Source organism: Mastacembelus armatus, chromosome 21 (assembly GCF_900324485.2).
Source record: "Mastacembelus armatus chromosome 21, fMasArm1.2, whole genome shotgun sequence".
Classification (NCBI taxonomy): Eukaryota; Metazoa; Chordata; class Actinopteri; order Synbranchiformes; family Mastacembelidae; genus Mastacembelus; species Mastacembelus armatus.
In genome coordinates this window covers 12,480,291-12,494,741 of record NC_046653.1, presented here as the reverse complement: position 1 = coordinate 12,494,741, position 14,451 = coordinate 12,480,291, and the positions used below count along the sequence as shown (strand labels likewise).

Here is a 14,451-nt window from a genome sequence, read left to right as displayed (position 1 = left end):
TAAAAAGAGTTTTGAATTCAATGATAAACGTCTATATGACGAGCTTTAAACTCGGATCAATGTGTCAATGCGTTATGTGCCTTTAAAGCCAGGGCGTTGGTTTCGCTTTCACTTTGATTAAAACACGTAGCTTTACTGTGCGTAGCTGAAAAAAATGAACAGTTATGAAATGACTTTATCCGGTAACAACGAGCCATGAACTGTGTAATTTTTGTCACTAACTGGTCATTGTCGATTTAACACGACCTTAAGGGGGCTGGATACCTTAAGGTACTTTCCGAAGTGGGATTTTCGTGGTTGTGCGTCATCTTTCCATTTCACTTTTGTTACTCGGTATGTTCTCATAGTTGTTGCCCTAAAAACGCTGTTTTTGGTATAGTTACACCATAGTCCAGTCTACGATCCTGATTGGCAGGTTACTTGCTTTATTGATCATTTCATCGGTCTTCATTACTCTTTAACAGTATCCAGCGTCCATGGCGTTTCATCAAGATCCTCTTCAGGTGATTAATCAGATAGCAGAGGACCTCAGCACCAGCGAATGCAGGACTCTGTCCTACCTCTGTGAAAGCTTGGAGCCGGGCAACAGTGGGGTTTGTGTAAAGGAGATACTAAAATCTAAAGCCATGTCCCATGAAAACAGTTACCTGTTCCTGGCACAGTTAATGGTGCACCTGGGCCGCCTGGACATCCTAAGGAAATGGTTTAAGACCAGCAGAGGTGAGATGGAGACTTACAGGCAGGTCTTGCCAAGATTCAGGTAAGATATGTTTTATGATATCTAATGAGTCACAGATTGTTTAACAATCCAGGTTGACCTAAATTAAAATCTTTAAATATTGACCTTTTCCTTCCTGCAGAGTGCTGATGGCTAATATAAGTCAGGACATGGGCTGTGGAGATCTGAGAAGTATGAAGTTCTTGTTAAGCAGCACATTACCCCGTGAGAAGATTGAAAACTCAAAGGTGAAGAAAAAAAAGAATAATGTCTGGTTCTGCTTTTAGTTGATGTGGTAGTGGCGGAGGCAGGGAGTTTTGGTTCAATACTTCTCTTATAGTTTCCATAGCACACAGAGTATGTAATTATCACTTCCCCTTTTTGTTCTGACAGAATTTCCTGGATTTGGTCATTGAATTGGAGAAGCTGGATCTAGTTTCACCTGAAAGAGTGGACTTTATAGAAAAATGTCTAAAAGACATTGACAGGGTTGACCTGTCCAAAAAAGTGGCTGCTTACAAGTCAGGTGAGGCTGCATTTTACTTATAACCTTCTATATCAATTTTTTAAAGAGTTTATAAACTGTTTGAAAGTTTTATGATATGAGGTGTCAAATTTACAATGCAGGTATAGTACATATTTAAGTATAGTACATATTTAGTGTGAAAATCTGTTGAAATGGTCAATGACAGATTCCAAGACATCATTGCTGCATATGGACATAAAGACTGATTCTGTTTTACACAGAAACGAAGAGACGCCTAGGGAAAAAAAAACATGAAATACTTTTTTCTTTCTGTGGCAATGGTGGACATTAGCACAAAAAATATTTTTTAGTCTTTTTTAAATTATATAGAATAAATAAAATGTGTAAATGAGAGGGACTCAAGTAGAATGGTGAGGTTACAGGGAGTAGAGGTGAAGAAGGTGGAGTATGTTAAGTACCTAGAGTCCAGAGCAACGGAGAGTGTTGAAAAGAAGTGCAGAGACGTGTGCAAGCAGGTTGGAACGGGTGGAGGAAAGTGTCAGGTGTGATGTGTGACAAAAGAGTGTCAGCAAGAATGAAAGGAAAGGTGGACAAGACAGTGTTGAGACCAGCAGTGTTGTCTGGTTTAGAGACAGTGGCACTGAGAAAAAGACAGGAGGCAGAGCTGGAGGTAGCAGAGCTGAAGATGTTGAGGTTCTCTCTGGGAGTGACGAGGATGGACAGGATCAGGAATGAGGACATCAGAGGGACAGCTCATGTTAGATGTTTTGGAGAAAAAGCCAGGGAAGCCAGATTGAGATGGTTTGGACATGTTCAGAGGAGGGACAGTGAATACATTGGTAAAAGGATGCTGAGGTTAGAGCTGCCAGGAAGGAGGCCTAGAGGAAGACCAAAGAGGAGGTTCATGGATGTAGTGAAGGAGGACATGAGGATAGTTGGTGTGGGTGAGGAGGATACAGAGGATAGGGTAGCAGCCAAAAGGAAAAGAAGAAGAAACAAAATGTATTTCATATTAGCTCTCACTTAACATAATGCATTGTTCTCACAGTAAATCACTCTTCATTGTCCGTATTATTAAACAATATGACATATATATATATATATAGTACCAGTCAAAATTTATATCCTGATTATTTATTCAAACAGATAAGAATTGAAAACCAATTATCAAGTAGTTTATATTACACTACTTATATTTTACAGTTGCTGTACCTGAACTGCAGTCTTCTCAACAGCGAAGTGCTAGGTCTCTTGTAAGTATGACAATATGCAAAAGTCAACATTTGTTATTATTTTTCTCTATCATGAAACAAGTTTTTTTTTTAAAAAAAAATCTACTCTTTAGTGTCCGGCCCCCTCTCCAAATGGTTCCCATTGTACATTGCAAACGAGACAAGTGCAATCCTTCCATACTGGTAAGATGGGCTGTATATTAATAAATTGTAGCATGCTCAAAGACGTATTCATTCACTAGCGACAGTTAATCTTTTAAACCAGTGGAACTAGGATTGGCAAATTTCACATGAGCCTTTATAGTTACCCAGTGAAAACAACTTCGATATTCATATTACAGTATTACTCTTTTTCAGCACACATACCAGTACCTGTATACACAGAGCAGAACTATGAGGTAAGGTTTGCACTTATTACTAGAGCATTTTTTCAACATTGTTAATATGTTTGACCATTAAAGTGTATTTAAGAAACTGCTTTTCTTGCTTATTTGCATTTCAGAGTCACAATGATAGGTACAATTTTAACAGTAACTGCCGAGGAGTTTGTGTTATCATAGACTGCGTTGGTAATGATGGAGGTGAGACATAAAATACTTTCTACCTACAGTATAGTAGTGGCATATTTATGAACAGTAATGTAATATATTCTTAAGTAAAGGTGCCAATACCTTAATGCAATGTTGTTGAACTAGCATTAATTATTTAATATGATAATATAGGCCAGTGGTTTTCAACCTAGGGGTCAGACACCTTCAAAGGGTCACAAGACATATTTTAAAGGGTCAGGAGATGATGAATGGAAAAACAAAAAAGTTCTTCTACACAGATTTGTATGAAAGGTCTGGATTTCTAACTTTTTTGTGAAATAATAGATAATATTATGTCTTTTGCCCTCACCCAGTCATTTAAATGAGACCGTATGAGAATTTTAAAGCGCAATGTCAGTTTGATAAAGCTTCTTTGCTGTTTGATATTTTATTTGTAATACTTAAAACTTGATTTAATTTTTCCTTGCTCCTTTAGAGATGTTGGAACAGACGTTTAAGGCTCTTCACTTCAAAGTGATCCTCCACAAGTGGCTGGGTGTTAATGACACGCTTTCAGAACTCCAAGGGATATTCAGACAGAGAGAGAACCGCAAAGGTGACGGGTTTGTCTGTTGCATCATTAGCCGTGGCAGGGAAAACCGTCTCTTGTGTACAGACTCGTGCAGCGAAGGAATAAGTCTGAAGAGTGTCAGACAACTTTTCACTGCTGATGCATGCCCCGTCTTGGCTGGCAAGCCCAAACTGTTCTTCATCCAGCTCTACACAGTCCCAGCGATTGAGACAATTGCCAGGACGCACCATCGGGATGCAGATCTTGAGACAGATGGGTGTGATGGGTTGTACAGATATGATTACATCCCTACAGATGCAGATGTGTTCTGGAGTCAGTGTTACACAGAGGAGTGTCAACTGCAGCAAAGAGATCATCGCTCCATTTACCTGAAGGGTCTGACAGATGCCTTGCAGAAAGGCCAAAGGAGGTACATTCAACTGCAAATTCAGCTTCTGTTTAGTATCATACACTTTTTCAATCCAAGCTGTGAACTACAGAAACTACAGACTAAACTATTGTCTTGTTTATATTCTGACAGGAACATGAGCCTTGTTCATATTCATGCTGAGGTGAATGGGGCCGTCTTTGAACATAACAAGAAGAATCCTGGAGCAAAGTACCACATCGATCTGAAACATACTCTTAGGAAAGATATTTACTTACAATAGAAGATTTATTACCATCATCAGTAATACTGGATGCATACCAACATAAGTGTGCTCTCTGTCTGAAGAATCTTTTTGCTGTGTGTACAGAGACACCTACTGGTTGTGTTTATTCACTACCCTTATTTTACTGATGAAGAAGGAAAGCCTGCTTAACAGATTTTGTCATTTGTGATTATTCTCATTAAATATGTTTTTTTACATATATTATACAAAAATATCTAATTGCACTATAATAATATGATGTAGTACAATTATAAATAATTTAGAAGCCACGTGTGCCTTTTTCTTGCCATATGTGAGACCACCTGTAGAAATGTGAAAAGTAATTCCTGAAGAAGAAACACTAATTTTGATTAATACTGTCTGTTTAGCTGTTTGTATTTATATATCACATTTGTATGCAGCTGTACTTTTATTTATTTTCTTTATTTTTTTATTTTTATTTTATTTTTTACATTTTTGTAAAGAAAATGTATTAATGTGACTTGTTTATAAAAGTAATCTTTTTATTTTGTTTTTTAATAGTAGTTAGTTAGGACTACTTAGTTTCTATTATTCACTTTGTAGACTACTGACAAAATGACCTATTTATTCACTTATTTCTCTCCTCTTCTGTAGCTCAAATAATCCAAAAGACATTACATGTAAAGCTTCAGTGTGTTTTTACAAAAAGACTCCCTGCAAACTTCAAACTGTCAGAACATCCCTTTTCTCTTTCCTATTAAATGTTTGTGCTGTATGCAATCCCACTATTCACAGTATATTTACCACATTACAATAAAGGTAAAAAGAATGACAGAAACCTAATGGCAAATATCTTCATATGGTTCACATGATGTGCAACATCGGCATCGTCTCAATGGTCCCTGCTAATAGAGCCCTCTAAATGTTGCACGTTGAAGCTTTAAGGACTTATGTCGTCCAGGTGAAGCTGAGTCATGGCAACTGTATTTCTAGTTAAGTCAAAATGTTCCTACTCATCTGAGAAACTTCTTCAGTCTAAGACTTCTTAGCTTCTAGACTTTAAGGACTTAAACATCATCATATTCATAATATATTTATGTGGCAGTTTTATTTAAGAGTAAATCTACAAGTCGCTCTGATCATTTAGATCATGTCAAGTATGACATCACTTTCAAAATATTAATCCTTCAGCTACTGCTTATCTTTCAGGGTCGCAGTGAGGGCTGGAGCCAATCCCAGCTGACATCAGCCAAGAGGCAGGTTACACCCTAGACAGATCATCAGTCTATCACAGGACTGACACAGAGACAAACACTTGCATTCACACCTATGGGCAGTTTAGACTCATTAATTAACCTCACCCCAATCTGCATGTTTGCACTGTTGGAGGAAGCTGGAGCAGCAGGAGAAAACCCACACAGAAAGGCCCTGGGGTTGAGCGAGATTCAAACCTTGCTATGAGGCAACAGTACTAACCACCATGCTGCCTACTGTAAAACAGCTTATTGGTAAAGTATTTTGCTGTTTGAGACCACCTCAGTACCTTAGTTTCTCACCTGTTCATTCAGTTCATTTAGTCCACTTAGATTAACAGTTTTTAATTGGTTACACTGATAGTTCATTAGCCAGCGAAGAGAAAAAAAAATGGAATAGCAAATGAAAGTACAACTGATTAATTATTTTAAAGTAACAATAATAGGAAAATGTAAAACATTTTCAAGTACACGTCTTGAATTTCTGCAATACTGCTTCATGGATTAGCCTGGCACCATGTGCAAAACTAAAACATGTCCAAATTTGTGACATCTGGGGTCATCAGTAAAAGCTAGGTGGTTTGTTTCTTCTCCTTTTTAAGTTTGAGCTGGGCTTAACGTTCCTGAAGTGCAGAGTTTCAGTAAACCGTAAATAATGAGGAGGTTGCCTGTTTTTATAAAGCTTTTCTTTTGTTTTTTGTTATTTGAGACTCTTTGTTCAGCTGTGTTCCTTTGTTTGACTGGTTCTCACGTGGCAAAATGAGCTGAGCTGTGGTAAAGTCAAACTAATTAATGACCCACATTAAGTCTGATTAGATTAAGGGGAATTGCCCAGAGGTTGTGATGCTATTTCTTGATGATTCTGGAGAAAATGTCAACTCTACAAGCCAATAAGTGTAGTCCAATAATGTGGAAAAAGCAAATCTGTGATGCAGAGTTAAAATCTGCATTGAGACGTTTCTTTCTCCATATTTGCTGCCTGCCATAGCTCCACACCAGGATTAGGAGTAGACCAAAGGTGCACGCTTTGATAAGCACATTAACTGCCACTGAAGCCCCTAATGCAATAGACATGTTTTTGGGAGCAGCCAGCAAAACCATCTATATCTGTCCAGTTTCCTCTTCCTGCTCTCCACATGCCGCATCCTGCCATGTTGGAGCCCTGATAGCAGTATCTCCCTGACTCTTTTGTCTCCTGCTTCTCTTTCTGGCTTTTCTTCCACTGACATACTCTGCTTTGTCTTTAGCTTCATTCAGTGCTCACGACTGACGCATCTGTAAACCTGATATGATTTTGATCGACCAGTGGACTGGCAGAAAAGTAGGCTAGTGTACGATTATTTTAATAACGGATTAGTCGTTTTGAAGCAAAACAAATAAACAGAACAAAACAATTAAACATGAAGGTGTATATTTATTGTCACTTGATGCTGATGACTGTGAAAACGACTAATAAATAAACATCATTAGAATAATCAATAATGAAAAAAATCTTTAATGAAGTTTGTTTGCTGTAAAAAAACAAAACAAAAAAAAACAAACAAAAAAACACCAAACATCCCCAGTGCTCCAGCAGCAGCAGCTCCAGCAGCTCCAGTAGCAGCAGCTCTGTGATTGTGACAGCAGGAGGCAGACACGCTGTTTGCGGAGCATCAGGCAGGCAGCGTGCAGCGCGCGGGCACGCCCACAAACACCAGAGAGGGCCTCGTGAGCGCGCACGGCCGGGGTGCTGTTGCTATGATGCAATAGCGACTGCGCCGTGGGAAGCGAGCGAGGAGTTGAATGAGTTGTGTCCTCAGTAGAGGCGAAGCAGCCGCCACTAGTCAGGACGCCGACAGGGACAGACAGCAGCCAGGCAGACGCCGGCAGGGCCCTGTCCTACCACGCTGCATGGAAACACACAGCCAGGTGCGTCTGCTAGCCTCGCAGCTAGCCGTGTCATGACGGGTGGAGAGAGATTCCTCACACATCTGTACGACGTTGCAGCGAGACGGGAGAAGCACCAACACCCAGTTTGTCCTCTTTAGCCGAAACCCAGTGAGGACGCGTTGCTGCTCGTAATATTTCCATCTCTGGTGTCACTGTCCTCCTCAGCGGATACCCAGTGGAGGTATTTGCGCTTCGTACTGGACCACCATGGCAGAGAGAACCTCCACCGGGTTGCTGACGATGATGTTGGAGCCCACGCCGGCCGTCGCTATGACCCTGCCGGCTGAGGTCCGGGAGAAACTGGCGGAGCTGGAGCTGGAGCTCTCTGAAGGTATGGTGACAACAACATGCACGCAAACTATTGCGCCGTGTGAGCAAAGCGCCGTGTTTTTCTTGGAGCGGGGCTTTAAACATTCATCCCTGCATATGACAGCTATCAGAACCACCGCCCTTTATCTTGGCTTTGTGGCTCAGGCTTGAAAACACGCCTGCATCATGGTGCTGCTATCAGTTCTTCCCCAAGCTAAACTTCTGCTGGACTTTTCTCCTCAGGACTGTTAAATGCAGCACAGGGACTTACTAACATCAACTACACATGACTGCTCAATAGGCTGCACTGTTTTCGTTGCACGTCTAATAAAGACAAGCTGTTCCCATTGTCCTGAAGTTTTCCATACCTCATGCTCATACTTCAAATAACATACTTGATCAGATGTCTATCAGCCCTCATGTTGACAGGCTGACAAGCCCATGCTGATATTTTGTGCTCTGTTTTATTTTTAACCACACAGCCGTCCTTTTTAAAGTTTAGGAAAAAGCAAAGTTAAGAACTAATAATCTATATTTCTTTACATAAACTCACTACTGCATTAACATTAGGATAACATTAGATTATAAAGTTTGACAATTACATGTCCAACTTGATAAAATCTGTATTCTGTACACTTGTATACCCTATGTGCAACCATGTGTGTAAGTGCACACATTTATAATATATAGATAATGTACACTTTGCTGGTGTAGTGTTTTTGAATGTCCATTTCTACATGGATAAACTGTACTACAAAACATGCAAAGAAAAGGTTTTGACCATATTTATCACATGTCTGCAGGTTGATGAAAACATTTCAAATCTGTGTAGGTATCAGGCCTTCGGTGAAGGCACGTGAATATGGTTTATCTAAATTCTTTGGGTTTTAATTTCTGCATTTAATCAGATTTGGAGTACTTTAATTTTTTTTAGTCTCAATTGTTTTGACATGAGTAGGCCTATAAAACCTGAAGCCAACTTAAAGTGAACCTCCATGCTTATTCAATTATGTCCTACATAAAGTTATACTTGATACACTTTTTTAATGTAAGAAAAAGTTCAATATATACAGGCTACAATAAGTCTCTATCACGCAAAGACATCATACATTATTTCAGTACTCACTCCTGTACAATGTTCAAGGGTCTTTATAGATATGATTTATTTCACTACCAAATCACTTTCCACAGTATTTGTTCTAAAGGACAAATGTCATTGTTACCGCATGTCACATTTATGTAACTGAATATACACAGAAAATCGTCTTAATATGTAAAACAGAGACATCAAATTGTGCATATTTTTGCTACCTGTCAGTGAAGCCTTCCTGCTGTACACGATTTGTCCAAAAAGCTCTTTTTAAATAATCAAATACTGTAAGTCTTACATTTTCTCACTTTTAGTGCTAGGAGGGTTTTATATTAAGATTGTAGTCAGTCAAAACGTAACAGAATAAATAGAGTTGGGCTTATTGTTCCTGAAGTGCAGAGTTTCAGTAAACCGTAAATAATGAGGAGGTTGCCTGTTTTTATAAAGCTTTTCTTTTGTTTTTTGTTATTTGAGACTCTTTGTTCAGCTGTGTTCCTTTGTTTGACTGGTTCTCACGTGGCAAAATGAGCTGAGCTGTGGTAAAGTCAAACTAATTAATGACCCACATTAAGTCTGATTAGATTAAGGGGAATTGCCCAGAGGTTGTGATGCTATTTCTTGATGATTCTGGAGAAAATGTCAACTCTACAAGCCAATAAGTGTAGTCCAATAATGTGGAAAAAGCAAATCTGTGATGCAGAGTTAAAATCTGCATTGAGACGTTTCTTTCTCCATATTTGCTGCCTGCCATAGCTCCACACCAGGATTAGGAGTAGACCAAAGGTGCACGCTTTGATAAGCACATTAACTGCCACTGAAGCCCCTAATGCAATAGACATGTTTTTGGGAGCAGCCAGCAAAACCATCTATATCTGTCCAGTTTCCTCTTCCTGCTCTCCACATGCCGCATCCTGCCATGTTGGAGCCCTGATAGCAGTATCTCCCTGACTCTTTTGTCTCCTGCTTCTCTTTCTGGCTTTTCTTCCACTGACATACTCTGCTCTGTCTTGTCCTGTGTATTTATCTGTCCCTACCTCTTCCCACCTCTGAATTTTTTAAAATTTTCTTTTGATCAAAGAAGAGAGTGTCAATTTCGTTCAGGTAAAACTGAATCAACATCTTTTTTTCACTCTCAAATCCTGTTCCTGTGTGCTGCTGTGAACTCTTCACCTCATGATGATGCCCTTAGGTTGCTTCCCTGTTGCATTCTGTCTGAGGAAAGAATAGTCAACTCATTTTATTGGAAAGAGATGAGAGCATGAGGCTTCAGTCCTTTTCAGTGAGCTTTCACTGTTTTAATGACGGGGATTTTCCCACACTGAGACTCATTTCACTTTTAAACATGCGTGAACATGCCAGGAGGTTTGTGTAAATGTGTGGCAACATTATATTATTCATGATATTGAATAGATAGGTCATGTATGTTTTCTTAAGCAGTTAAGCACCAGCAGTCATTGGAATAACTTACATTAGAAACATTTCAGCAGCCGAGCTAGATAATAGTCCAGCATCAGCAGCTTAGGCTTGCTGATGTGTGAAATAAACAATCTGTGCACTCTTATTGTGGTTATAACAAATAGTGTTTCCTCTAGAGAGCCATTTATTTTCAATTTCTCTTGCTGTGTTTTCATTTCTTAGTGAGCATATGTACTGAAAGGTTTTTTATTACATCACTCTGTTGTCCCCAGAAGAGTTGTGGTAATGAAAACTTGCAAAACCAACCACCCTGTTATTTTTGATAACCTTTAGGCTACATGTAGGGCAGGTTATGCTTTTGGTGTTATGTTGATGGTGGACTTTTGGCCACAACTTACTCAATGGGGCTGTTACCTTTACAAAGAGCCAGGTTATTTGTTTCCCCCTGTTTACAGTCCTTGTGTTAAAGCTTAGCTAATCAGCTATGGGATAATATTTACTACACAAACATGAGTGATACCAATCTAAAATTTTTGGCAGAATTTTCCCAAAATGTCAGCAAATTAATTCTTAACGAGTTTAACAAAACTGTCAAATCAGGACTATGTGAGTGTGGTTTGATCAGATTTCGTTGTCAGCAACCAAATAGCCCCTCCACAGCCCAACAGACTCCGACTCAAATGTTGCTAAATCCTGATTGGTGCATTGAAATATGTGACATCACCTTATCCTACCAAGCCACGCCCACAACAGACCAGCCAAAAGAGCACAGAGAAAAACACAAACATAGAAATCTCATATGAACTAATCACAGCTTTTCAAACCTTTGGCAGGATATTATATGTTTATGTAGGAGCCCATTCTCCATAGTAAGAAGCTGCTTGAGAAAACATCTTTTTAGGGCCTTTAATTAGTTCATATTCAGGGCGCTTTGTGTGACATACTGCTATGGCCTTTTCCAGCAATATTGGTAATCTAAACTCTTCTCCTAACAAATTCTCTGCATCATAGTTATTAGAAAGAATCTGTGTAATTTCTCTGCTGACCTGGATTCAGATGAGTGGTCCAAAAATGGGGCGTAAAAGAGGGCAAGAAGACGGATGATCCCCATTATCTCCCTTAGGGAGGAAAAGAGGGAGCGACATGTCTGCTGAGTAATTCATAGGCACACTCTATCATTCCCTGTTTTTTTTCCTTCTCCTCTGTTTGCTCTCTAAACCCTCTGATTACAAAGTCATTTTTAGTCCAGTGCTGGTGTTTGCTTCAGAATTGCCAAACCCCTGGTTGGCCATTCCAAGGAAGGAGTGCACACAAAGCTCAATACGAAAACAAAGATCATTTATCTAAGCTAATAAGAATACAAAACCAAAATTAATAGTGCCAGGTTGATGTCAACCAGAATGGAAGTGCAGCACTGAGCACAGTGAAATAGATTAGCTGTCGACCCTCACAAATTCAGCCAATCCTACCAAGTTTGACCAGGCTGATCTCCAAGACATTGGGCATAACACATGTGCTTGGCGAATATCTGGGACTGACTTGATGGTGTTAGTGGTCAGTGGCGTGTATCTTATTACAGTATATGGTTGTAACCCCACCGTAACTCCAAATATTTTTAAACTGGGGCTGCACAGAGAATAGTTGTCTCATTCTAACTTGATGATTCTGCAGCAACTGCAATGGACACAAGCAAAGTTATTATATAACATGTTAATGATTATGGTGACAAGCGTTTTACCATTTATTTCACTTTCATTAAAATCACAAGCAGTAGGGAAAGCAGTAAGGTCATCTCACAGCAAAATGGTTCTGGGTTCAAACCTGCTGGCTGACTGGAGATTTTCTGCCTGGAGTTTGGATGTCCTTCCCTGCATGGGTTTCCTCCAGTTACTCTGGTTTCCCACCACAGTCCAAAGCCATGAAGGTTAGGTTAATGTAGGTATGGGTGTCCCTATGAGTTAGCATTGTGATATACTAGCAATCTGTCCAGATGGCCACATGATAAGTGATATATAGCTAATGGATGTATTTAAATTCCCTGGTGGCAGGTTGCAGGAATAGCACATTGCCAAATGTGAGCGATTTAAACACTGAGTGAGAGTGAAGATGTTTATACAATTAAAGTCATAGTCATGGCCTGGTGGGGTTAGCGGATAGCCTTAGTGGCGAGCAATTTTATGAAGCAGTTGTTGGAAAATATGAGTGTACAGGAAACCCCAGCGAACTGGGCTGCAGAATACAAGGAAAGACCATTTAGTGCAGTCTTGACTCATTCCTTTCTATGACCATTTGCTCTCCAACAACTCATCAAAGAAAGAACTTCCATCGGGCTCAACCAGTGAGTTCAGCCTATTGTTAAGCATAACCAAACATTTGATGAATGCAGAATCACATTCTGCATTAAGAGCTTTGAGAGCATGTAGGATTTGGGGTGATTACTGAGGGGACTTTGTACATGACTGTTGGTTAGGATAGGATCCAAAAAGAGAAGAATGTTGAAATGAACTAGTTGAATGCTGTATCAGATAAAGAGGCAGCTATGGTGTACCCCTGCTTTAGAGGAGGATAGAACTTGGAGGGTCATAAATATTTCAAGGGTGTGCATCAGAGCACAGCAGAGCTTCAGATTTTTGTGCTGCCCTTATATGTTTCTGCCTATATATGGGAATTTGTATGTGTGTACGTGTGTACGTGTGTACGTGTGTACGTGTGTGTACGTGTGTGTGTGTGTGTGTGTGTGTGTGTGTGTGTGTGTGTGTGTGTGTGTGTGTGTGTGTGTGTGCATGTTTATTGTCAATTTATTTTTTGTTTATGTATCTGAAGGCTTTGTTGAGGCAATTCTTTCCATTTATAAAGTACAGATCACGAAACTCAACAGTTGTTGTCCAAGCAATTCCCTTTGTTTCTTTCTACATTAGATTTCTCACTGTGTGTGTGTGTGTGTGTGTGTGCGCGCGCACACGTGCGTGTGTGCATGTTCAGTATTGGTAATAATTAGGACTGCAAATAATTTTTGTTTGGATATTAATTTTTAAGCAAAGTCTTTAAAAAGGAAAAAAACAACAGCATAATATTCTGCATAATTATTTTTTAAATCCACTAATTGCTTAATAAACCTATTTTTTTCTCTACATTGTGAAATTAATGCTAACATTGCTTCAGGCATGATTGTTTAAAATTTCAATGGAAGTGGAAGTGTCTGAAAGCTTCAGAAAGATTTTTAAGTTTATGAAAATTAAGATACACGGATGTTTTTTCCCTCTGCAAACATGCCACAAATATGTCAGCAGAACATTTGATTCTCTTTCAGTGGATTCAAACATATGACACTTATTTGTAGATTCTTTATCTGTACATTGAGAACAGCTAGCTCCTATCCTATATACTGTATGGTCTTTGTAGTTTTCTGTTGTCTTTAGTGTCCAGCAGCTAAATTCCTATAACCTTTTAAATTACAATTCTGTATAAACCAGAAAGTTGTTTTTTAAGTCCAGAAGTGAATAGGGTCTTTGGTAAGACAACAGTGGAGAGATGGCGTCAGCTTCCAGCCAGAATACTGGCCTGTCTGTCCTTTTATGGATACCTATGCTGATACTTGAGTTCAGTGATTGGTAGCACTTAACTACATAAAATCTTTAAGGTATGCAAAGCTCTTTGCAGAACTTTATATTTTCTTAATTTCAGTGGCTCACAGATCCTGTGCCTTCTCTGCTAGTGGTTACACTGTATGTGTCCTTGCTGCGAAAGAGATGCCGGGTGCAGTGGAGAGCAGGGCAGTGAAACACCTGCTAGTGCCAGGGAGATCTGCTGACAAAACAAGCCACATAACCTGATCAAGGATGCACTGCAGAATTTACTCTGCTCTGTGCACTGCATTCTTGTGCCCAGCAAGGCTTTTGTTCGGCCTTCATCAGCTTTCTGGTGTATATTCCCTTCTGCCCATTCACCTACCTATGTCTGTATCTTTGATCCCTGACCTTGTCTGTGCCCATCTGGTTGAAACAGAGGCTTAGCATGAGTTTTGGATAGCAGCCGGCAACACTGCAGCCCAATCTGGACTCTCTCCGGTCCAATAACATGAACAGTGGAAAATCATTCATTGTCCTCTTCAGATAGCAGAATTCACTCTAAATGCTGTGAATTGCAATTCCATATGATAAAGAAAGGGATTTTAAGAGTGTGTTCTATAATTGATGTTTCCTGCATAAGTACAGTGTGCTCACACAATTTAGACTGCAGTGTTTTCAAGGTGCATTGCTTGCAAAGGATAGGAGGGGATTG

The 14,451-nt window shown here is 39.6% G+C and overlaps 2 protein-coding genes across 5 annotated transcripts in view; both read left to right on the top strand.

The window, feature by feature from the left end:
- The first annotated feature begins 111 nt into the window (after positions 1 to 111).
- On the top strand, positions 112 to 5,007 carry LOC113124051 (CASP8 and FADD-like apoptosis regulator). The gene is made up of 10 exons (XM_026296514.2): positions 112 to 333; positions 465 to 760; positions 861 to 966; positions 1,112 to 1,244; positions 2,409 to 2,458; positions 2,551 to 2,620; positions 2,795 to 2,835; positions 2,940 to 3,018; positions 3,464 to 3,968; positions 4,080 to 5,007. The coding sequence occupies exons 2-10, from the start codon at positions 477 to 479 to the stop codon at positions 4,207 to 4,209; spliced, it is 1,398 nt and encodes a 465-aa protein (XP_026152299.1). The 5' UTR covers positions 112 to 333; positions 465 to 476; the 3' UTR covers positions 4,210 to 5,007.
- Positions 5,008 to 7,150: 2,143 nt separating this feature from the next.
- dip2a (disco-interacting protein 2 homolog A) overlaps positions 7,151 to 14,451 on the top strand; it is a 71,564-nt gene continuing 64,263 nt past the window's right edge. For 3 of the 4 annotated variants that reach the window (XM_026294747.2, XM_026294746.2, XM_026294745.2), the window contains exon 1: positions 7,152 to 7,686. In XM_026294747.2, coding sequence (XP_026150532.1) covers positions 7,563 to 7,686 — 124 coding nt within the window. In that variant the 5' untranslated portion in view covers positions 7,152 to 7,562. Of the gene's footprint in view, positions 7,687 to 14,451 lie in introns of all 4 variants that reach the window. The other variant, XM_026294744.2, reaches the window with a different exon arrangement.